The following is a 23138-nucleotide window of genomic DNA, read 5'->3' on the forward strand; positions in this document are numbered from 1 at the left end:
CCCGCGGGCCCCATTGGACACCAGGGGGAGCCCATGTCCTCTGACTTGGGCTGAGCACGGGAATGCCCCTCCTCCAGCCCCGGGGACAAGGATGGACACGGGGCACCCGAGGGTAATTGAGAGCAGAGGGCTTGTGTGCAGGTGTGAGGAGTGGGGTCAGCCATAAACAGTGGGGCAGAGAGAGAGAGCACACGCCTCACCCAGGCTGCCTTCACGTTTCACCAGGACTCCTGTAGGAACTTCCAAAACGGTCTTCCTGTGTTTACCTTGGGACACTGCCCTGCCTCACCTATCTATTCCCCACATGGGGCTAGAATGACTCTTAAGAATATTGATCTTAGCCCTACCTGCTTCCCCTCCTCCACATCTGCCTATGACTCTGAGCATAGACACTCAAAGCCTCGCTGCAGCCTAGCCTGCTGGAGCCTGTGGTCACCCCTAGGGCAGAGCTGGATGCCAGGCTCACTCCATCACCAGGAGCAGGACTGAGGGGCTTGGGGAAGTGGGCAGGAAGGAGGGAAAGTCCATCCAAGGCCATGTTCTGACCTTGCCACACAACTGGGATTGCACCTGCCTGGACTTTGTGAGGAGCCTTCATGGGATGCCTCATGCTCCTCCTCTCCAGGGAGGAAAGGGGAGCATCTGGGTGTGTCTCTCACCCCCACGGGCCTGCTCCACATGGGCACCAACTCTCTGTGTTTCCACATGTGGGGCATGTGAGCACCTAACAGTTTCCCACGCCTGGAGCCCAGGGCAGGAAGCCAGAGACCTGGGACCTGGAAATGATCTCAGGATGTCACCTAAGTCCTTCCCCACGTGCTGCAGAGCCTTCTCCACACTTTTCTCCAAACCTTCCTCGGAAGACTTTCCTCACTGCCTCGGACACCCTCTCAGCCTGTGTTTTCCTGAGGCTTCAACCAGTCCTCTCATTCCTTCTTGAAGATGTCAGCAGTCATGGCCATCGCCTGCCTGACCTTCAGAAATGTGAGTTCATTCCTTCATCAGTTCTTCATCAGTCCCTGGAGAATTCCCATCCTGCACAGACTTCTCTGGGCAGGGTTTTAGGCACTGGGTACAGAACCATTCTGTGTCCACCCCCATCTCCCCCTAACCCTTAGAGCTGGACTCCATTGAGCTCAGTGTGCAGCTGATGCAACTCCACGGTGACCCGTGTCACATGAGATCCTTGTAGTTCTGAGCAACAGAAACTGCATCTGGCTAAGTGAGCACAGAAGAGGGTGCACTGAGAGGGAAGAAGTCCAGGTCAGAGGATAGAAAGAAGTCCCAAACACGCACAGTTCAGGGAGGACAGGAAGCAGGACATGTCCCCCTCCAGGATCCCACAGTCTGTCCCCTGAGGTCCAGTCAGCAGGCGGCTTAGGTCCAGATACCTGGAATCTCAGTGTCAAGTTCCCAAGAGACAGAATAACTTGGGCCTGGGGACGGTATCCTTGGACTCATATATCAGGCTGAAGGATGAGGAAGATGAATGAGTAAAAGGGACCTGAACCCTGTGGGAAAGTCTCAGGTAGAGAGGCTCCAGATTGAGTGCTTCCTGGATGCACACGTGCCCTCTGCCCAGACCAACAGACATGACTCTCCTCATGCTGTTCTGGGTCCAAGCACCCCACACACGACAGTAAGTGCACCACCCACTTCCCAGCTGGAGACAAACACGAATCACCTCCCCTGCTGCATCTTGCAGTGATGTCAAGGGTGAAGGGCCCCAGCACGATGCCAGTGCATCTCCTGGTCCATCGGGCTCCTTTCTCAGTCTTCTGCATGTATATTATATATGTGCAGGCAACAGGGAGGTGCAGTAGAGACCCCGGCCCCCAGGAACATTGCTGTCCTGATACCAGTCTTCACTGGAATCCCACTCCCTGTTCCTCTTTCCTGTGGGGAAATTCACCCCTGTGGAGCCTGGGCTGGGCCATTGCTGTGTCAGCACTGTCACCTGGGTCCTAATCAGGACCTCACTGCACCTCTGAGAGCAGGTGCTTTTCACCCCAACTGAGAGCAGGAGGAGGAGGAGCTCAGGGACCAGGAGAGTGGCTGAGGCCCCTGCCTGGGGAAGGCCATCCTGGGTGGGCCCTCTGGGTGCCTTGAGCCTCCTCCCTGATCCATGTTGAGCTGATTGGTCGGTAAAATACTGGGTGTTCTGTTCCAGGAGGAAGTGAAGTTCCTATCCCCCTGGGAGCCCAGACCATGCAGTTGTCTGTCCCCACCCGCTGTCCTGTCCCCTGTGGGGAGCTATGGGCAGGGATGTGTGCTGCACACATGTGCCTGCCACCCGGGACCTGAGTGCCTCCGGGCAGAGCCTCTGCGGACAATTTCGTGTTTCTCTCACGCCTTGGTGCTGAGCATCTTTAAGATCCTGCTCCCATCTCTCAAGAATGCCTGGAAGTTCACATTAAGTTGTTCTTTTTCAAAGGGTGCAGTCCTGGACCTCATACTGGTGATGACCGCTGAGTCTGGGCAGAGCCCTCCCTCCAAAGATAGGGACATTGTTTTTGAAAGACAGCAGACATGTTATGCCCAACCATTCTTTAACCTGATAATTAAAAAGCTGTATATTTCATTATGTAAACACTACAACTAATGGTTCAGATTCAGGAAATGGGGTAAAACCTAGAGAAGTAAAATAATTCGCCCAGTAAGATTATTGGCCATCTCCCTACAGTGCAGCTGTGTTTTTAGAAGCAAACCTCAAAAATCTTGTCATTTCTTCTGTACATACTTCAGTTCATCCCTATATTTTAAAAAGGTCTTTGCCTGGTAACTTCCCTGGTGGCTCAGAGGTTAAAGCGTCTGCCTCCAATGCAGGAGACCTGGGTTCGGTCCCTGGGTTAGGAAGATCCTCTGGAGAAGGAGATGGCAATCCACTCCAGTATTCTTGCCTGGAGAATCTCATGGATGGAGGAGCCTGGTAGGCTACAGTCCACGGGGTCCCAAAGAGTTGGACTCCACTGGGCGACTTCACTTCACTTGCCTGGTGGCCAGACCCTAAAGAATTTGCCCGCAATGCGGGAGACCCGAGTTCATATCCCTGGGTTGGGAAGACTTCCTGGAGAAGGGAATGGCATCCCACTACAGGAATCTTGCCGGGAGAATTTCATGGACAGAGGAGTCTGCCGAGCTACAGTCCATGGCTTCACAAACACTTGAACACAACTGAATGACTAACACTTGGCAAACGTCTAAGTTCGCTCTGCCCATATTGTTGGAATTTAGGCTCTTGCAACTTCCTTCCGTTTAAATGACACTGCAGTGAACATATTTGTGTATGAAGTTTCCCCCTCATCTTTGAGGCTGTTTTTCCGGGGGTGGGCCCTGCAGATGACATTGCTGGGGTAAAGGGAATGAGCGCTTAAAGGCTCCCTGTGTCTGACCCATTCCCCCCCACCCCCCACCGCCCCCGGGTGTCCCTGCAGGCTGACTTCACCATCTAGGTGTAGCCAAGGCCACCTATGAGGGCATGTTCACACCACCTGGCGCACAGCCTCCAGTGGCTGGATCCCAGGGCGTGGACCTAATTGAACGGGGGTGTCCTCAGTCTGTGGAGGTCCTGGCTTTCACGAAACCTGGTTCTTCTCAGCAAATTGTGTTGCTTGCACAGAGTAGCTAACAATTGGTTTCACTCGGATGCTGGGTTACACCCAGTCTGGGCCCAGCCTCCTCGTCAATGACAGTTGTTGATGAGAGACTTGCCCTGTCACAGCGCTGCTCCCAAGGCACTTGTGGCCCTTGTGCGCCACCCTGCACCTGGCCCCACTTTCTTGGCTTCCCCTGCTTCGCTCCTTAGGTTCCTAAGTATGTCGAAGCCCCTCTTGACTTTAAACTACCTGTTTCAAGAAACACTCTTTCTCTAATTACCTAGGGTAATGTACCAGAGCCCCGATATCCACTGCCACCTTGGTTAGAAATGCACGGGGCAGAGATGCCAGCAGGTGAAATCCCTTCAGGGCCCAGGTTCTGTGTTTCTCTGCAAGTCTGACTCCTTACCTGTCCCGTGCTGGCCCCCACGTGCCCCCTTCCTGGTGTCCCTCCAGCCCGCTTTCCCTGCACCAGAAGTCTGTGTGCAGAGCGTTAAGACCGATCCAGGGCCTTGGTCTTTCTCTAGGACTCCGTGGTGGCTGGGGTGGCATGTGGTCAGCGGCCAGCTCTCCTCTTCTACATCAGGGTCCTGGAGATCGAGAGCAACCTGTACCACATGGGCCAGAGCGGTACAGGTTTTCTTTGGGCTACTGTGCTGGCCCACCTGGAGGAGGAGTGGGACCTGAAGATCACCGATGTCATCATCGGCTTCCAGGCCTGATGCAGGGGCTACCTGGCCGGGAAGTGAGTCCCGGGACACCCACCAGCAGCTCAGGGCCCCCAGCTGTCCTGTGTGGAGGCACTGAGGAAGCAGGGCCTGGCAGCCCTCACCCAGGCAGGTGTCCCCCGGGGAGGCCCACATGGCTTTCCCGCCCCCCTGCTTCCTGGATTTCTGCCTGAGGTTTAAAGTGAGCAGGTGGGAGTGGTGACTGTGCTCCGATTTTCCCTGCAGAAAAACCCCTGCCTCCCTCTCTTCCTCCCTGTGTCCCTTCTGTAGGTGTGACACCCAGATCTGGCTGTCCCCAGAGGACCCCGAGCTCTGGGGAAGAGGCGTCCTTGAGCTCCAGCAGCTCCTGTGGTGTCAGAGGCAGACTTGTGCAGGTCAGTGGGCAGGGCAGCTGCCTGTTTGCCCCTTGACTCCTCTGTGTCTGGGCTCTGGGGCTTGTGTCCTGGCCTGAGCCCTGAGCTCTGGGGACAGGGTGTCAAATGAATGTTTGCAGGATGTGAGCTGCTGACATTCTCCCACCAAACACAAGTCCCTGAGTTGCTGGAACAAAGTGCCCACCTCTCCCCTCCTTTCAGCTCCCTTATCTGCAAAACACGTCAGATACATAACAGTTGGCTTTAAAAACAAACTATGGTTGGCTATCCTCATGAAATAATCTCCTGTCTCTCCCTCAAAACCTGGGGGGAGGGGATCATAATGGCCCAGGGACGTTTCCAGGGGTGAAGCAGCCCTGAGGGAAGGGCAGGCGGGCCTCCATGGGGCATCCAGGTCCACTGCAGGAACTTCTGCTTGAGGCAAACCGAGAAGTTCACCAACAGTCCAGCTGCAGGACTCTCAGACTGTGGGAACTTGACCTGCATTTCTTCATCTATGAAACGGAGCTGGCCCTCCTAGAGCTGGTGTGAGATTCAACAGGAAAGGCATGGACAGTGTGAGCACAGTCCCTGCCACACGCTCAGCCCCGTCCACAGAGGCTCTTTGCTCAGGAACCAAAGAAAGACAAGGGCCAGCGCTCCATTGCAGACTTCTCTGAGTCGCCAGGACACTGATTTTCTGATAAATGTCTTCCATTTGGAGAGAAAAACATGTGCTGTCAGGTGGAGATAAGCCGAGGTAGTAAAAGGCAGCATGCTCTCAGCCCTTCCCACGAACTTCTGCATCCACCTTATGGCAGTGACCACCAAGGCTGGGCCTCCTCCTGTGGACTAAATGCACTAGTTCTGTCCCTGCCAGCAGGGCTAAGTCTAGAGGGATCTGATCAAAAGGGATGGGGGGAAGGTCATGGACAGAGTGGCTGAGGGGTGGCCTTAGGCCCCTCTTCTAGATACCATGGGAGGAGAACAGGAAACAGTGGGCTCAACAGGCGAGGTCATGGAGGCCTTCTTAGAGGAGGTGATGCCAGATTTGGGCTTTGCAGAAAGCATTTCTCCCGGTTGGATGCAGCAGGTGTCCCTGGCAGAAGAACCTAGAAGTGTGAGTGAATCCTAGAAGCCACCTGGACGTGGCCCTCAGCAGTAGAGTGTGACCAGTGTGCACTGAGCAGCTGGTCTGTTCTAGGACTGTACCTCATGCTGGTGGCACGAAGGTGAACGAGGAAGGCAGGCTGGTGTGTGTGGGGTTGGAGGGGTGAGAAGATGGAATGGGGAGGGGTGGGGAGTGATTTGCCAAGGGACTCACGGTGTGTTGGTGGCCGGTCTTCCTTCATGGAGCCTGAGACGGAGTGGACTGTGTGAAGAAGGATGTGGAATGTCAGGACTGGGCTTCTTTCTCTAAATAAGTCAGCCTGAGGTGGAAATAGTCCCAGGGCGAGGCCTGGTGTGCAGGATGTTTGTTTGACTTGAACCGCTCAGAAGTGAGAGTTTTGCTTTCACTTTTGCTTCCCAGAGTATATCTAGGCACAGAGGGTGTGTGTGGTCATTGCAGAGATGCACAGCTGAGAACGTCTGGATCTTGTTCACACTCAGCCAGAGGAAAACCCCTGGGTAAGCAGAGGGGAGGGACCCTGCCCATCTCCCCATCCTCAGGATGAATGTCTGAGAAAGGATGATGTCACTAGTTGACAGAAGATTGGAAGTGGAAGCATAGAGAGGTGAGGTCATGGCTGAGGCAGCAGGTTAAGCAGGGGCAGAGCCTGGATGTGGAGGCAGGTGTGTCTGAGGGCTTCCTCCCAGCCAAGGGCCCCTAAACAGAGCAGAGGGAGGGCCACAGCTGCTCAGGTGGGCTCAGCTCAGGATGTGGACTCCTGAGACATGAGCGGCGACCCCAGAAGGAAGGTGGGTGTTGGGTGTACTTTGTACTTTGGGAAATTGGAGGAAGCAGAGAGGGTAGAGGAGGACAGGGGAGTCAGAGCCTCCCCTCCTATGGCCTGGCCACCTTAAAGCTGTCCCCAGGGTGCTAGGCTGGGGCTGATGGGGGAAAGAGGATTTTTTTCAGTTACAAGGAATCAAGGTTTGTTGAAAAACCTTGCCTCTGAGAGCCAGGCTCAGTGCCAGGCCCTGGGGGACATTGTGGCCTGGAAATAGACAGGAAACCAAGTGGGGAGTCGAAGGGCATTGGCTTCCTGTGTTTGCCAGGCCCTCTGCTCAGGATGAGGGTGATGGGAGGTCCTGTGTGGGGAAGGTGGCGCTGCTGGAAGAAGTGAGAAGGGCTCACTGCACAAGGTCCACATACATCCCGGTGTTGCAATGTTAAGATAAAAAACCAAACTCTACAGACATCAGTATAACAGGAGGGGCATGAGCTTAGATCTATGTTTTTTACTGGCAGAGACAATCCTAGAAATGTTGGGTTATTAAAACCACATTCCCACCCTGCCCTTGTACCCATGTCCAAAGGCCTGGCCTTGGCCTCCTCTCTCCCCACAGCGAGGTGTGTGACCCTGGGCAAGCTACCTCCTGTGGAATTGTTTGTTCTATTCTCTTACTAAGTTTTTAAAAGCTGATTTCCACTTTTTCCTGTGGGTGCAGATATTTTTTCTGACCTGGTTTATGGCATCCTTGGCAATTTTTATTTCTAAGAGTTCAGTAGATCAGAATTTCCATTATATCTTGTGGAATGTGTGTATTTAGAAAGGCTTTCTCAAATCAATGTTATTTTTAATGCTTCCTTCAGTCCCCTCAGTTTTTTCTCTCTGGTTATGTTGGACCCTTTGAATGATTGATTGACTAAGATCTTTAGTTTCTTCTCCATTGTCTTCCTCTTTCTCCCCTTCTCCCCTCCCTCCCTTTCTAATTTTAACAGGGGAAATAGGATTGTGCTGTGTCATCGAGAAGCTGCTTGTTTCATGTCCCCATAAAGGGTCCCACCCCTCATATTTTGGCCAGGCTGTGCCCAGGACGGTGGAGGGTGCCCAGAGGCACTGGACAGGAGGAGCAGTAGAGAAGAGACAGGGCCCCTGATGATGTGGGAAGGGTTCTCAGACCTGGAGAAACTGAGCAAAAAGGACCATGACCAGGAAAGTGTGGCCTTCAAGAGGAGCTGGAGAGCAACTGGGGGAAGGTGGCAGAGGGAGGCTTGGAGCTGGGCCTCCAGGGACAAGCAATCCGTCACACGGTGAGGCCAGTGGGGAAGCACATGTCTTGGGGAGGGACAGCCTGTGCCAAGGTAGGTGACATTCTCGTGCAGCAGGCCCTGTGGAGACAGAGAGCGTGAGGAACACAGGAGCTGGGGCAGTCGGGTGGGTCCGGGTGCTCAGCCAGGGAATTTCTTAACGCCCCTTTCCCTTCCCAGGGAGGGTGACTGCAGGCACAGGAGGGAGATGGTTGGGGAGAATCTGTCTGCCCACGAGGAGGGGAGGGATGCATGACTGGCCATGCAGCTGGGCAGGGCCAGGCTTCTCCAGGGTCCTCCCCTCTCCCACCAACACCCTTTCCAAAAAGGGACCAATCAGAGGCTAACAAGGAGGAAGCCTGGATAGGAATCCAGCAGAGGAAGCACTATCAGCATCCACATGCATCTGAGGCCCCAGACAAGGATCAGGGCCAGGCCAAGAATGGGAGGGAAGAATGAAGGATGAGGTTGATGGTTCAGATGTGTTTACAAAGTTTTGGCATCACCCAGGATCCAGCCCTTTCTGCCCAAGCCCTGGTCTTCTCTCTGTCTTGGCTCTTGGTCCTCGGGTTTCATGATGTCAGTTGGCTGCCCTGGCTCCTGGGTCATGCAGCTTCCAGGCAGAGAGGGTGGCACGGGACCAGCCAGCTCTCTTCTCCCACCTGCTTCAAGGTAGACCTGCCTGTGCGAATTCTCTCCCATCCACATAATCAGTGACTCCAGCCTCCACCACCAGGCACACTCCCTAGTGAACAAGTTACTCCTCCTGAGGGACAACCCCAGGCATCACAGAAAGAAGGTGATAGAAAGATTCTAGGATGGGAGCTCAGGTGACGGGATTTGGGGGAGGGTCTAAGGAAATGGGGGCTTCCCTGATAGCTCAGCTGGTAAAGAATCTGCCTGCAATGCAGGAGACCCCAGTTTGATTCCTGGGTCGGAAAGATCCCCTGGAGAAGGGAAAGGCTACCCACTGCAGTACTCTGGCCTAGAGAATGCCATGGACTCTATAATCCATGGGGTTGCACAGAGTTGGACATGACTGAGAGACTTTCACTCACTCACTAAGGAAATGGGTCCACTCTAGATTAGGTGACACAGAAAATGAGGGGCACTTCTATCAGTGGGGGTCTCGATAACTCATCTATGGAGAGGGGAGACCAGAGTGAGCATAAAGGTGTGACTGTTAAAGAAGGAGTAGTCCTGCTTTTCACCCAAGGGAGGGGGTGTGGTGTTGGTGGGGGCACAGTGATGGGTGTTGCTGTCTCCTTTGCTCCTGCTCTCAGGGTGACCCTGTGTGAGGCTGGAGTTCTGTGAGAACCTTTACATCCAACAGGAGAAGAGCATCACCCTGTTGTGATACCAGGCCAGCCTTGGGATGTTGGGGGTATTCTTTCCTTCTCAGTCCTTTATAATGGTCACATAAATAGACAGAAGGGAATATACCCATCGATTTTAAGACTCCTTTTATTATTATATTCAATTAACAGTGAAATATTTCCCACTACACTTACTCCTCTTTGCAGCATAGCTACCTTTTGTAAGTTTTATGTCTCCCTCCTTAGCCACATTTGATATAAACTCTTCTCATTGAATTGTTATGAACTCATGGCCTTTGTCAGAGTCAACTTGGCCCAATGAAACATGATCATAGTATTCACTTTCCATTGTCAGCAGCATTAGTATATGTGAGTTACATTAAAGTTGCTCAGTTGGGTCCAACTCTTTGTGATCCCATGGCCTGTCAGAGGAGCCTGGCTCCTCTGTCCATGGAATTCTCTGGACCGGAATATTGGAATGGGTAGCCATTCCTTCCCCAGGGGATGTTCCCAGGGTTCGAACCCAGGTCTCTCATATTGCAAGCAGATTGTTTACCATCTGAACCACCAGGGAAGCTCATTTTATGTGGGTGCCCCTTCTAAATGCTGCTCTGAACATTTCCAAGAAAATCTTTGCCTTTTGGGGGTGTATAGGTGCCAACCTGTGGATATAGATGCTGACCTGTGGAACTGACCTCCCCTTCAAGGAGTCTTGCTTCCTTTGAGTGGACAGAAGCCCATGGGTGCACATGTTTGTGGGCAAGGTGCTGCTAGATGATGGATCTGTTTAAGGCCACTGCTACTGCTAAGTCACTTCAGTCGTGTCCGACTCTGTGCGACCCCATAGACGGCAGCCCAACAGGCTCCCCCGTCCCTGGGATTCTCCAGGCAAGAACACTGGAGTGGGTTGCCATTTCCTTCTCCAATGCATGAAAGTGAAAAGTGAAAGTGAAGTCACTCAGTCGTGTCCGACTCTGTGCGACCCCACGGACTGCAGGCTCTTCCATCCATGGGATTTTCCAGGCAAGAGTACTGGAGTGGGGTGCCACTGCCTTCTCCTAGTTTAAGGCCACAGGTCACTGTGATTGTCCTGGTTTACGTGTATTATCATCCCTCCTTTTCCTAGAGAGCTTGGCTTCATCATCACAAACATGTCTGCTACACTGACAGTTGTCACATCGGGTGTCAGCTTACTTCTTATTGTCTCTTAATCCAATTGCTTCCACCACTTTTATGTAGTGGCGCCAGAAATCAACCCATTCTCATGGGTTACTAACTACTATGAAGTGACTTCTGCTTTTATAAAATTAAAAAACTCCAAAATACTAAATGCATATATTTAAAACAAATCAATTTATACACAGGGTTCTGTACACCCCTTTGTAGTAAAAAGCACTTTCAGTTGTTTGCTTTTTATTTAGGTAATTAAGCAATATCCTTAGATAATTTCCTTACTTACAGGGTCATTGAGAGAAGTGAAAATAAGTGAAGGCTTGAGAAGCACTTAAAATGCTGCCTGGTGCAGAGTGGGAAGTCGTCAACCAGGATAGCTAATAAACATTAAGTATCATATTTTTGTTTTCCTAATTTAAAAAGTTTGATACTCTTTACTTACTCCTTACCAGGGAAGATAATGTTTTCAGTTATTTTTATACTTTTTCTTATATCCGTCCCTATCTTCTCCTAATATCATTATACCACTAATCTTACATCTTCTGTTACAAAACTTTGTGGTTATATGTACTTTATTTGTGCCATTATTTCTTAGGCCCTCAGGTTCAACTGGTGTTTCTTGATTCCCCACTTTGTAAAATGAGACTTTCTCTTTCTCTCTTCAGTGCTTCAGTTCCCAACTTCTAGAAGTGTGATTTAATGTTTATATTGATTGACAGCAAGTAAATTTAGTTCTCATTTTTAAATGCCTTGTTCTAAAAGTTAAAAGTCAAAGAAGAGAATTTACATTTTTGTGATGTTTAAATATCTTCTCTTGAGTAACTTGTATTAACACTATCTATTTGCACATACATTTTGGCACAGCTTCAGTTTTTCCTGATGTTTGGAATTGCCTTTGTTTTCACCCCTTGCACTGTCTATCTTCAAATTTCCTCCATTTCTTTGCTCCTGTGCCTCATATGATACCGAGTCCCCTGTCCCCACAGACTCTGGACTTTTTACCCCATTCTGAACTGGTTTCTCTCTACATCTGCTGTGTGCCCAGCTGTGATCCTTGGATTCCCTTCTCTCTGGGTTGATGTTCCTGATTCCTGGATCACATTCATGAATCTTTCTTTCTCTTGATTATCCTTTGCATCATCATCACACACACACATCTTTTCTTTCCCTCTGCACCTCACTCTCAAGTAACTTGCTCGGGAACGATTGTGAATAGCAACATTTCCATTCTCCATTTAGCTCCATTTCTTCTGTCATTTAAAGAAAACTTCTGGAAGCTTTTTTTGACCTTCTTTTCCAATCTTTCTTTAGACTTATTTGGTAAACACTTATTAATTCCCAAGATTTTTTTGTCTGTTTCAATTTTTCCCACTTTTCAGTGCATCTCATTTTATGACAAAAATCCTTTCTAATTGACTTAATGACCTGGGTTCAAGTTTTAAAAATTATTTTCTTCCTTCAGAATTGTCCATCTATCTCTTCTGGTGTCATTTCTCATTTGTTTGTCTAAGTCACATTTTCAACATTATCATCGTTTCCATGTATCTAATCCTGGATGACCCATTCATATTTAAGAGGGAGTAGAGTTGACTGGTAAGCTGCCCTGTAGAGTGCTTGCCTGAGGACCCCTAAATTCCAGAATACAGAAATATTTTTTCTGGAGTCTCTGAATTAAGATTTTCCTCTGTCCGGTGTGGATTTGCGTGAATATGTGATGGGATGTGGGATGCTGGGACTATCCCCTGCTTTCTCCTCTGTGTCACTCTCATTTTGCTCTAAGCAAGCATTCCTCTAGCCTGTACACCTTCTCTCCGTTTCTTTCCTCCACTCCTCTTTATTCAGCAGTCACTTCTTCATCCAGTCAGTCTTCAAACTACTGCTGAAGACTCTGGGCTCCTGTTGCCCACATTCCTGGCTTTATATTAGCAGCAGAGCACCGAGAGGTGAGGTATGGGCTCTTGAGTCCAGTAAGTGTGTTGAAACCTAGTCTGTCATGGACAAGATTTCTGACCTTGGGCAAGTCACATAACATCTATGAAAAAAGGAGGGGAGTTGGGGTACATATCTCAAGGGTTACTGGAATGATCCAAATTATATTCGGTAAAGTCTTAGATCAATTATCAGTACAGAACGAAGACCACAAGCACAGAGATGCTTCCTATTAGTAGCCATTATTACAACTGTAAACATGTTTGCTATCATTTCAGTCAGGTCTCAGGAGGAGGAGCTGATAAATGCACTTTTGTCTTCTTATAATACTGCTGAATGTAATCAACGTTTGTTTCCTTTCATCATCTACCAAGGCAATGTAATCTCAAACAGAATTAAAAAATTCTCTCTCAATAAAGATCGGTTTTGAAGTAGAGACTTCTGAGAATTGGCAAGATTAAAAGAATTGACACCCTCATATATGAATATAACTGTAATCAATTGGTGCAATTTTTTGGCACAACAGAGCGACTCTAGGTATGAAAACATTTAAAATGTTTAGAGCCCTGACCAAATCATTCTACTTCCAGAAACAGCTTAAGGACACGGTCTCAAGTACAGGCAAAGTTTCATACAAGAAGAGTGTTCTTTACACTATTATTTACACAAACAATTAGAAACACCCCAAAGTGCAACAGTCAGGGGAGGACCACAGAGAGGACTGGGCACTATCCAGGTCCTCAGCTGCCCAGGGCAGGGCTGCAGGGAGGGGGCTTGTGGGAGAAAGCCTCCTGCAGAAGGCAGGAGGATGTGGGCTGTGGGAGCTGCAGCACCAGAAACTTTGTCAAGGCAGAGATTCAGGCACAGGGAGCAAGACATCATTTTGGAATAAAAAGAGTCGTTTACCAATTAACATATACCCCCAGGTAAGTATTTTTGAATATTGTTGAGAGTACAGCATAGTTATCATTAACCTGCTATTTGAATCAGAAAGACTTGGGTTCAAGTCCAGATTCTGGCACCAGCATGAAGTCTTGGGCTGATCCATGTTTAGGTGAGTTTCAGGAGCCTGCACATCATAGACACGGAATCAATAGTAGTTATTACCAATTAGTGACACAGGTGTCCCGACCTCACATAATTCCCAGAGTATTCCTTTCTATGCTCCTTTCTATGTGCTCTTCATCTCTGGTTTTACTGCTCCTATAACTTCACAGATGGCTGTCTCCTGTCTGATTACCTTCTCCCTGTGCCCCAACAGGAGAGCAGGACTCTGACTCAGCTTGGAAGGAGCTGTAGGAGGTGAGTGACTTTTCTTAACTAACAGCCAGCAGAGCCCAGGGGACAGGGAAACGCAGAGGCTTAAGTCCCTGGTGGCACTGGTGGCCGTCCCAGGGGAACCCACCAGAGGGCTTCCCCTCACTGCTCCCTGCAGCCGCTGCTCACTGGTGATCTAGCCCACAGTCTGTTTTCTCTTCCCCAAGGGTGAAGCCACACCTCCTTCCAGCCTGATGCAAACAAGGAGTGAAGGGAGATCTCTGGGAACCCCTGCTGCCACCATGAGCTCAGAAAACTTCGGATACTCCTCAGGTAGTCAGCTCTCTCTTCTCTGGAATGTTCCTACTTGTGACCCAGAATTGAGGGAGGTGTTTCCAGGCTAGTTAAACTACAGAGGAATCAAGAACCATGAAGAGGATGGATAAACATCCTTGAGCTTCCAAGAGAGACCAGGAGATTCCCCTCACCCTGGGGTCTGCCCACAGCCTCCTTCCGAGCCATCTCCTCAGGGAGCCATGACCAAGGTGCTGACTTCCTGCCTCTCCCACCACCCAGCAAGTGACTCAGGACGGTGGCCAGGAGAGCACATGCGGAGCATGGACCGCAGATGGCAGTCCCCAAGGCCAGGCAGGCCTGGGAGAGGAGGTCCTCCAGCATCATTGGAGTGTCTCCTGCTCTCTCCCTTGGCCAAGCCCCCTCCTGCTCCCAGACCCTGGGGCATCACCACAGAAGCCGTTTCCTCCGGCTCTTCCCAGCCACCAGCCCAGCTTCTCTGCAAGGGTCAGTGGACCCTGCTCTGAACCTGTCTGGCCTTTGCCATCTCCCACCTGGAGGGGAGGGGTGATGAGGATCACATCTGGCTCCACCCCTCCTCCACCTGGTGGATCCCCTCCCGTGCCCATCCTACAGTCTGTGGTCAGAAGCAGGAATCCTCTCACATGGTAGTTTTACTCAATGGCATGTGGTCCTAAAGTCTTTTGTAAAATTAGGTAACATGAGTTTGTAATGTTTTCTAAGTTTCGTGTGTACAACATTATATTTGTACTTCTATATACGCTACTGCATGCTCACCACCAAAAATGAGTTGCAAAGAATTCCCCTTGTGTGCTATAGAGTAGAATGAACAAATCACAGGAGTTTTAAATGGAAGGAAGATTCAAAGTCTTGTCCAAGAAATGTCTGACACCTGACCTTGGATTCAACCTCAGAGCTTTCAGCTCTGTGGCCTTGGGCTGTCCATTGTCCTGTCTGAGTTTCACTTGCCTCTTCTGTGAGATAAGGATAATGCCTCTTTGTGTGGATTTACCAAGAAAGACATTTGATATCAAGTCCCAGCCCACACACACATATATAGCCTGGCCACCAATATCTTACCTACAATTCCATAACGTCCAGATCTCTGAAATCACTCAGGGATTTTTATAACTCATTGAGGAGTAGTCTTACCCTGTAGTGATCTGAGGCTATTTGTAGTCATTACATTCTTTATCCCATTTAACGTGAGTATTCAATTGTTTCACTGCCCAAACATGAAAGCATTCATTTATAAGGTGCTGCCCGTCTATTCTGGAAGGGGTAACTAACAAATCACACTTGCTCTTTCTTCTCTTTGTGTGTGTGTGTTCAGTCGCTCAGTCGTGTTAAACTCTTTGCAACCACATGGAAGGCAGCCTACCAGCCTCCTCTATCCATGGGATTCTCCAAACAAGAATACTGGAGTGGCTTGCCATGCCCTCCTTCAAGGGATCTTTCTGACTCAGGGATCAAACCCACCTCTCTTACATCTCCCGCATTGGCGGGCAGGTTCTTTACCACTAGAACTCCCTGGGAATCCCAACTATGGCCTCAATTTACCTGGGAATCCCACGTAGGACCTCATTTCACCTAACCTCCTTACAATCCCTATCTTCAAAAACGTCACCAAGAGTTAACTCTTCAACACAAATTGGGGGGTGGGGAAGAGGGGACAGTCCATCCATAACCCTAGGTGACCACACCAAGAGCACCCCAGGTGACTGCTGCTCAGCAAGAGGAATTTTAACTATTTTATACTCAATAACATTTATGTCCCATCACATATTCTTCTAATCTTATTTCCTTTTCTTTCATCTAGATACTGAGATCTTTTTTGAGGATGTCATTGAATGTCTCTGGGACATACTGAGCACAGACACACTGCTACTCATGCTGAAAAAATACCTGAAGAGAGTTGAGGCTGAAGACAGTTTGTCCAGGTAACCGGCACAGGTGCACCAGGAAGGTCACCCACGTCCCCCAGCACCAGGCCAGCTTCTTCCTGGAGTAACGCCTCCTCCAGGCAGGACCCTACTGTTGGGGCCAGGGGTGTTCCTTCTCAAGATCCCATCAGGAATGTTTCCTCCATGTCATTTGCTGACAGTGAATGATCGTGGGTTGAGAAGAGATGAAACCTGCAAGGAAGGGGCAGGTTATGTGACCTTGGACAAGTTACTGAACTACTCTCTGCTTTGGTTTCTCCATCTTTTCATTTTTACTGTGAGGACACTGAGGTCATGCATGTAAAGTGATTCCCATAATGACTGACAAATAGTAAGTACTCAGTCAATAGAAACATTTTAAAAGCTTGTTGGGAAGAGACAGGGTCAAGGGTCTTCTTTCTGGTGAGGAGAACCAAGAAGAATTTCCTTTGGGACAAGTGGGAAAATCCTGACACCACCATTTGTATCCTGGGTTTCTGCCTACAGTCTTTCTATTCCTGATGTTAGGAACTGTATGAACCCTGCAGGATCCTGCTGGCCCATAAGGAAGAGAGGCTAGAGAGGAACTGGAGGAGCTGGTGGGATCCTGGATCTAGCTGTGCCCAACTCCTGGGACCATGGGCTTAAGACTTTGAATCTCAGATCTGTCCTGCGTCCAATGGGAATAGCAATTCAGTCTGATGGATTATGGTGATGGCCTCAGAGTGAACTGCAGGGTCAGCGGTGAGGAACCAAGTGCAATCATCTCATCCAAAGGACCAAGGAGGCCTGCACCAGGGTCAGACCCAGGACTCAGGGTGGAGCAGCGGGTCCAGGTTGGAGGACTAGTAGGAAGGCTTGGGCAGCAGGACCAGGAGCAGAGTGAAGAGAGTAGGCCCTAAGGACACAGAACTGAAGGGACTGTGACCCTTGCAGAGCTCCCCTGAGTGGGAGAGGGGGACATTTCTTCCCTCCCTGATGGGCTCCCCTCATGCTGGACTAGAGGGCCCTGGGTGACGGTAACTGCACATCTGCCTGGGACCTGGCTTCTCACTCCATCGGGAACCCTCTTCTAATCTACGTGGAGTCCCCCTGACAGTGGGAAGGCCCTATGGCTCAGGGAGCCCTCCAGGGTCACAATGAGTGGCTGTGATTGTGTGACATTTGAGGGATTCTGAGGAGCCTCACACATCCCCACCCAAGAGGAAAACGCTTCCTCCACCAGCCTTGCAAGTGCCGGTCTCCTCAGGCTCAGCCATTCAGATGGATATTTCCTCAAGTCCCTTGAATCTTTAGAGGTTCCACAAAGTTGCACACGGCCTTGGGGTGCAGGCAAGTGAAGCTGTCACCAGGTAAATTGTGAGTTAGGTTGGTGACCCCTGAGCGGTTGAGGGTGCTGGGTGATGGGTCAGGAGTCAGTGAGGTGAGCTGGACAGTCCAAGGGAAGCCAGGGCTCATAGCACGTCTCCTGCTCCCCTGTCCACTGGGGCAGTGGGTGGACCCATTGACCTTCTGCTGAGAAGGTCAAGGGCTCAATGCTTAGAAGACAGCAGATGGCAGGCCAAATGATTATAAGGTGTCTTCTAGCTCTGACTTTTGGGGTGTAAAAAATTCTAATTCATAGAGACAGCCAATCTTCAAAATATAAGGGCACAGTGCCCTGGACTGCCCTTACTTTGACTTCAATGGCAAATTTAGGGGATTCCCAAAACAACTCTCAGGTTCAAGAATTCCCTATAGAGTCCCTATTCAGGACTCACTGAAAGCTTCATGATCCCAGGTAGAGTTTACTACTGCTACTGCTGCTAGGTCACTTCCGTTGTGTCTGACTCTGTGTGACCCCATAGACAGCAGCCCACCAGGCTCCTCCATCCCTGGGATTCTCCGGGCAAGAACACAGGAGTGGGTTGCCATTTCCTTCTCCAATGCATGAAAGTGAAAAGTGAAAGGGAAGTCGCTCAGTCGTGTCTGACTTTTCGCGACCCAGTGGACTGCAGCCTACCAGGCTTCTCTGTCTGTGATTTTCCAGGCAAGAGTACTGGAGTGGGGTGCCATCACCTTCTCCTACAGTTTACTACAGGGAAGGATAAAAGTTCCCACCAGCCACAGGGCAGAGTCTGGGCAGGTGTCACATATGAAGCTTCCATTGTCCTCAGGACACGTTACTGACCTGGATTCGGCATGTGATAAGATGCACGGAGTACTGCCTATCAGGGACACTCACTTGCTTACAAGCCAAATTACCCTGACCTGTCATCTCCAGCCCCTCCTGGAAGTCAGACTTGTGCCCTAGTGTTCAGCTCTACCAGATGGCAGAACTGATACCATGGGACCCAGAGACCTTGGGTCACTTGTCACCTTCTCAGACTGACCAGTGGCCAAAGGCCCAGGCAGGCAAGGACACTCCTATCAGGCAGAATTCTAGGGGCTTAGGGACCACTTCCCAGTAGCCAAGGGCAAAGGGCAGGGAGACTTCTCACTACACACTGAGGCCCTTGAATGAAGGTTTTGTCCTCTAGTCCTACTTGTCTTTGTTTATCTGTGGAGTTCCCACTCCAAAAACTCTTTCAAAGTGGTGGTGTTGACCCCCTGTGAGACATCTTTACCACATACCTTTTCTTTGGCTGAGCCATATGGCCTGTGGGGTCCTCATTCCCCAACCAGGTATTGAGTCCAGGCCAGCAGTGGGTGTGCAGAGTTGTATCTTCTGGACTACCTGAGAATTCTCTCTTAAGTTGCCAGTATCCTAAGCTGACTTTCATCTACCTATTCCAAGTTTAGCTATTTCAAGATGGAGCATCTATAAAGTATGAAACGTGTTTAAGGTTGAAAGAGAAAAGTTTACATTTATAAAATTCTTTTCTAATGATTTATAGTAACATATCTGTATTTATGCAGAATAGATATTATGGAGCCAATTTTACAGACAAGCAAACTGCCTTTCTAATCCCTTGACCTTCATCATTACAGGGAAGATGTGGATGAACTACACAAATATCTGAACGAATTGAAAAGAGCCTTGGTTGAGGAGGACCAAGAAAGACTCTCCAAAGAGCAGCTGGACAGGAGGAGGTTTCTGAATAAGTTTCCTCGGGTGAAACGGCAGCTGGAGGAGTTCATAAGCAAGTTCCATGAGCTCGCAGACAAGGTTGAGAAAGTCCATAAGGGATGTACCATCTCCAATGTGATGGCCCACAGCACCGGTGCTGTGTCTGGTATTCTGACCATCGTTGGCCTGGCTCTGGCACCCGTGACAATGGGGGCCAGTGTGGTGCTCTTGGCCACTGGGATAGGGCTGGGAGCAGCAGCTACTGTGACCAGTGTGTCCACCAGTATCATCGAACATGTGCAGAGGTCATCAGCAGAAACCGAAGCCAGTCGCATGATGTCAACTTTCATGAAGAAATGGAAGGTTCTCCTAGAGGTACTCAAGAGCATCCCCGCAACAGAGAAAGTCACAGAAGCTGTAAAATGCATTGAAAATCTAATTCATGCCATGGAGACAGGCAAAGCCATTCCTGGCTGTGCAGCCACTGTAAACATCTGCATGAATGCTGGGAGAATCTCAGGCCCAGCCATCCAACAGATACAGGCAGGTTTCAAAGCCACAGCTTTAACAATTAGCAAAGGAGTCCGGGTGGCTGGTTTGGCCACTTCAGGGGTCTTCCTCTTGATGGATGTGGGCTTCCTGGTGAAGGAGTCAATGCACCTGCACGACGGTGCAAAGACAGCATCAGCTGAAAACCTGCGGCAGCGGGCCAGGGAGCTGGAGAGGAAGCTGGAGGAGCTCACCCAGATCTATGAGGGTCTGCAGGAGGACCTGATTTAGCCACCCCCAGAGCAGTGCGGGGTCCAGGGACATGTGAGGGGCTAAAGTGCAGAGGTACCTTGTTAGAGGGAAGAGCTGGAGACCACATTAATGAAGCTGGGTGTTAGGATTTGGCATTAGTTGAGCACAGCAGGGAAGGGATGGATATAGGTGATAGATGAGAAGAGAGAAGGAAGGGGCCTGGAGCCTAGATTAAGGGAGGAGTGGGGACCAGAGCATGAGAGGTGGGGAGAAACAACTTTTTTTCATACTAAGAACATTTTATTTTGTATTGGAGTATAGCCGATTAACAATGTTGTAATAGTTTCAGGTGAACAGCAAAGGGACTCAGCCATTCATATACATGTACCCATTCTCCCCCAAACTCCCCTCCCATCAGAAACCACTTTGGACTAAAGATGACACTGGAGGCAGAACAAAGGGAGAGGCAGGCGAACTAGCAATGAGAGGCCAGGTGTACGAACGGGTTGAAAATGGGAGAAGGTCAGTTAGGATTGTTGGGATCCCGAAGAAGCAGGGGCTCCTCTATCGCCCTCCACAGGCTGTGATGTCCCAGCAGGAAGAGTCTTCCCCTGGTGGTGGTCTCTAGACCTCTCCTCCAACAGCAACTCACCTTTGGCCCTAGCTGATGTGTCTTACTTAGGCAGTGACTTCTTTCGTTTGTTTGTTTAATTGAAGGATAATTGATTTACAATATTCTGTTAATTTCAGGTATACAGCAAAGTGCTTCAATTATACAGATATCTATGTATTTATCTGGGCTTCCCAGGTGGCATAGTGCTAAAGAAGCAAGAGACACAGGTTTGATTCCTGGGTAGGGATTCCTGGAGGTTGAAGTGACACCCACTCCAATATTCTTCTCTGGGAAAACCCATAGGCAGTGGAGCCTGGCATGTTACAGTCCATGGGGTTGCACAGAGTCAGACACAACAGAACATCTGAGCATGTGTATATCTATATTCTTTTTTATTCTTTTTTTTTTTTTTACTTGAGTGTGTGTTTTTATTTTTATTTTCATTTTTTTAAAATTTTATTTTATTTTTAAACTTTATTCTTTTACATTATAGTTTATTACAAGATATTGAATACTGTTCCTTTGCTACTACAGTAGGCAGTCCCTACTTTATTGGTGTGTATCTGCTAATCCCATCTCCTAATTTACCTATCCCCCCAAAACTTTGGTAAAAAGTTTGTTTTCTTTGTCTATGAGTCTGTTTCTATTCATTTGGTCATTTGTATTATTTTTCTGGATTCTACATATAAGTTAGTATCACGTATTTGTCTGACTTACTTCACTCAGTATGATAATCTCTAGATCCATACATATTGCTACAGATAATATTATTTCATTCTTCTTTATGGCTGAGTAGGATTCATGGAGTGTATACATGTACCACATTTGCTTTACTCATTAATCTGTCAACAGACATTTAGGTTAATATCGTGTCTTGGCCGTTATGAATAGTACTGCTATGAACATCAGGGTATGTGTATCTTTTCAAATTAGAGCTTTAATTTTTTTTGTAGAAATATGCCCAGAAGTGGGATTGGTAAATCATATGCTTGCTCTATTTTTACTTGTTTAAGAAAACTCCATATGGCCTTCGATAGTGGCTGCACCAATTTACATTCCCAGCAACAGTGTAGGAGGGTTCCCTTTTCTCCACAGCCTCAGAGCATTGTAGATGTAGGTGATGGCCCCTGTGATCACTGTAGGGGAGATAACTTATTGTAGTTTGATTCTCATTTCTCTAATAATTAGTGACGTTGAGTATGTTTTCACGTACCTGCTGGTCATCTGTACGTCTTCATGAAGAATTGTCTGTGTAGATCTTCAGGCAGTGGCTTCTTGATGACAATGGTGGTGATGAGGTTGGTGGCAGCAGTGGTGTGACAACACAGTGGATGGAACATCTGACATGTTGCCAGGAGCTCTTTGGGTCCAGAGTGCACCAAGAGACCAGTGAAGTTTCCATGAAAATCCAAATGTGGAGGAGGAACAGAGGTTGATTAAAAGAAAGAAAGAAAGAAGGATGAAACAAGGAGGCAGAAACAGGTCAAGGAACTTTCGATGTGTCAGGAGATGAAACAGCCTGGGGCCAACAGACACAATTCTCTGACCCTCGGTTTCTTCTTCAGCTGGGGGGTGAGGCTGGATAAGATATTTCAGGTTGCTCTGGTTCTCTCCACCTTGTTTTACTTAGACTCTGGTTCAATAAATATGAGCTGATTCACTAAGGCTTCCTTGCGTTGACTGATGGGTTAACCTGGGCTCCAGATGGCTGACCTCCTTCCCCGGGAGCCTGTCTCCCAGGGTCTCGGGGAGCACGTCTTCCATGGCTCCTCCTGCCTGCCTGCTGGGCTCCCATCCAATCATTTCCCTAAGATCCTGGAGCCCTGAAGGCTTCGTGGGATGCCCAGGGGAGCCCATGTCATCTGAATTGGGCTGAGCACTGAGATGCTCCTCCTCTAGTCCTGGGGACCAGAATGGACACCCAAGGGTGATTGAGAGCAGAGGGCTTGTGTGCAGGTGTGAGAGAAGGTTAGCCGTAAACAGAGGGGAGAGAGAGATAGCACACACCTCACCCAGGCTGCCTTCACGTATCAGTAGGACTCCTGCAGGAGCTTCCAGAACTGCCTTCCTGTGTTTACCTTGGGGCACTTCCCTGCCCCACTCATCTATTCCCCGCTTGGGCTAGAATGACCCATAGAGTATTGACCTTAACACAACTGCTTTCACCTCCTCCACAGCTAACCGTGACTCTGAGCACAGATGCTGAAGCCTAATTGCAGACCTAAGCAGTGTGCAGGAGCTGGGGTCCCCTGAGGGCAGAGCTGGAGGCCAGGCTCACTCAGTCTCCAGGAGCAGGACTGAGGGGCTAGGGGATGGGAGCAGGGATGGAGGGAAAGTCCATCCAAGGCCATGTTCTGATCTGGTTACCCATCTGGGATTGCACCTGCCTGGACCTTCTGAGGAGCCTTCATGGGATGCCTCAGGCTCCTCCTCTTGCAGGAGGAGAGGGGAGCATCTGGGTGTGGCTCTCACCTTCATGGGCCTGCTCCACAGGGCACCAACTCTCTGTGTTTCCATGTGTGGAGCATGTGAGCACCTAACTGACTCCAATGCCTGGAGCCCAGGGCAGGAAGCCAGAGACCCAGGACCTGGAAATGATCCCAGGACGTCTCCTAAGTCCCTCCTCATGTGCTGCAGGGCCCTCTCCCCATTTTTGTCCAAACCTCCTTCGGGAGACTTTCCTCAGTGCCTCTGACTCTGACTCCCTCTCATCCAGTGTTACCCTGAGGCTTCAATCAGCCCTTCCATTCCTTCCTGAAGATGTCAGCAGTCATGGCCAGAATCTGTCTGATCCCCAAATCATGACTTTCATTCCTTTTTAATTCTTTGTAAGTTCCTGGGGAAATCAAATCCTGCACAGACTTCTCCTGGGCAGGGTTCCAGGTACTGGATACAGAACCATTCAGTGTCCATCCCCACGTCCCCCCGAACCCTTAGAGCTGGACCCCAT

General features: G+C 49.5%; 1 protein-coding gene across 4 annotated transcripts; it reads left to right on the forward strand.

The window, feature by feature from the left end:
- Positions 1-6190: 6190 nt before the first annotated feature.
- Positions 6191-21848, forward strand: LOC109559504 (apolipoprotein L3-like). 4 transcript variants are annotated; one of them, XM_070789713.1, is made up of 6 exons: positions 6197-6306; positions 10651-10749; positions 13553-13593; positions 13776-13881; positions 15683-15803; positions 18756-21848. In XM_070789713.1, exons 4-6 carry the CDS (start codon positions 13803-13805, stop codon positions 19612-19614), a joined length of 1059 nt encoding a protein of 352 aa, XP_070645814.1. In that variant the 5' UTR covers positions 6197-6306; positions 10651-10749; positions 13553-13593; positions 13776-13802; the 3' UTR covers positions 19615-21848. The 4 variants fall into 4 exon arrangements, with proteins under 4 accessions (XP_019816858.2, XP_070645814.1, XP_019816857.2 ...); XM_019961299.2 differs by lacking the exon at positions 10651-10749 and having other exon boundaries at positions 6191-6306; XM_019961297.2 differs by lacking the exon at positions 10651-10749 and having other exon boundaries at positions 6206-6306; positions 13509-13593.
- The last annotated feature ends 1290 nt before the right edge of the window (positions 21849-23138 follow it).

The sequence above is a fragment of the Bos indicus genome, chromosome 5, assembly GCF_029378745.1.
Source record: "Bos indicus isolate NIAB-ARS_2022 breed Sahiwal x Tharparkar chromosome 5, NIAB-ARS_B.indTharparkar_mat_pri_1.0, whole genome shotgun sequence".
Classification (NCBI taxonomy): Eukaryota; Metazoa; Chordata; class Mammalia; order Artiodactyla; family Bovidae; genus Bos; species Bos indicus.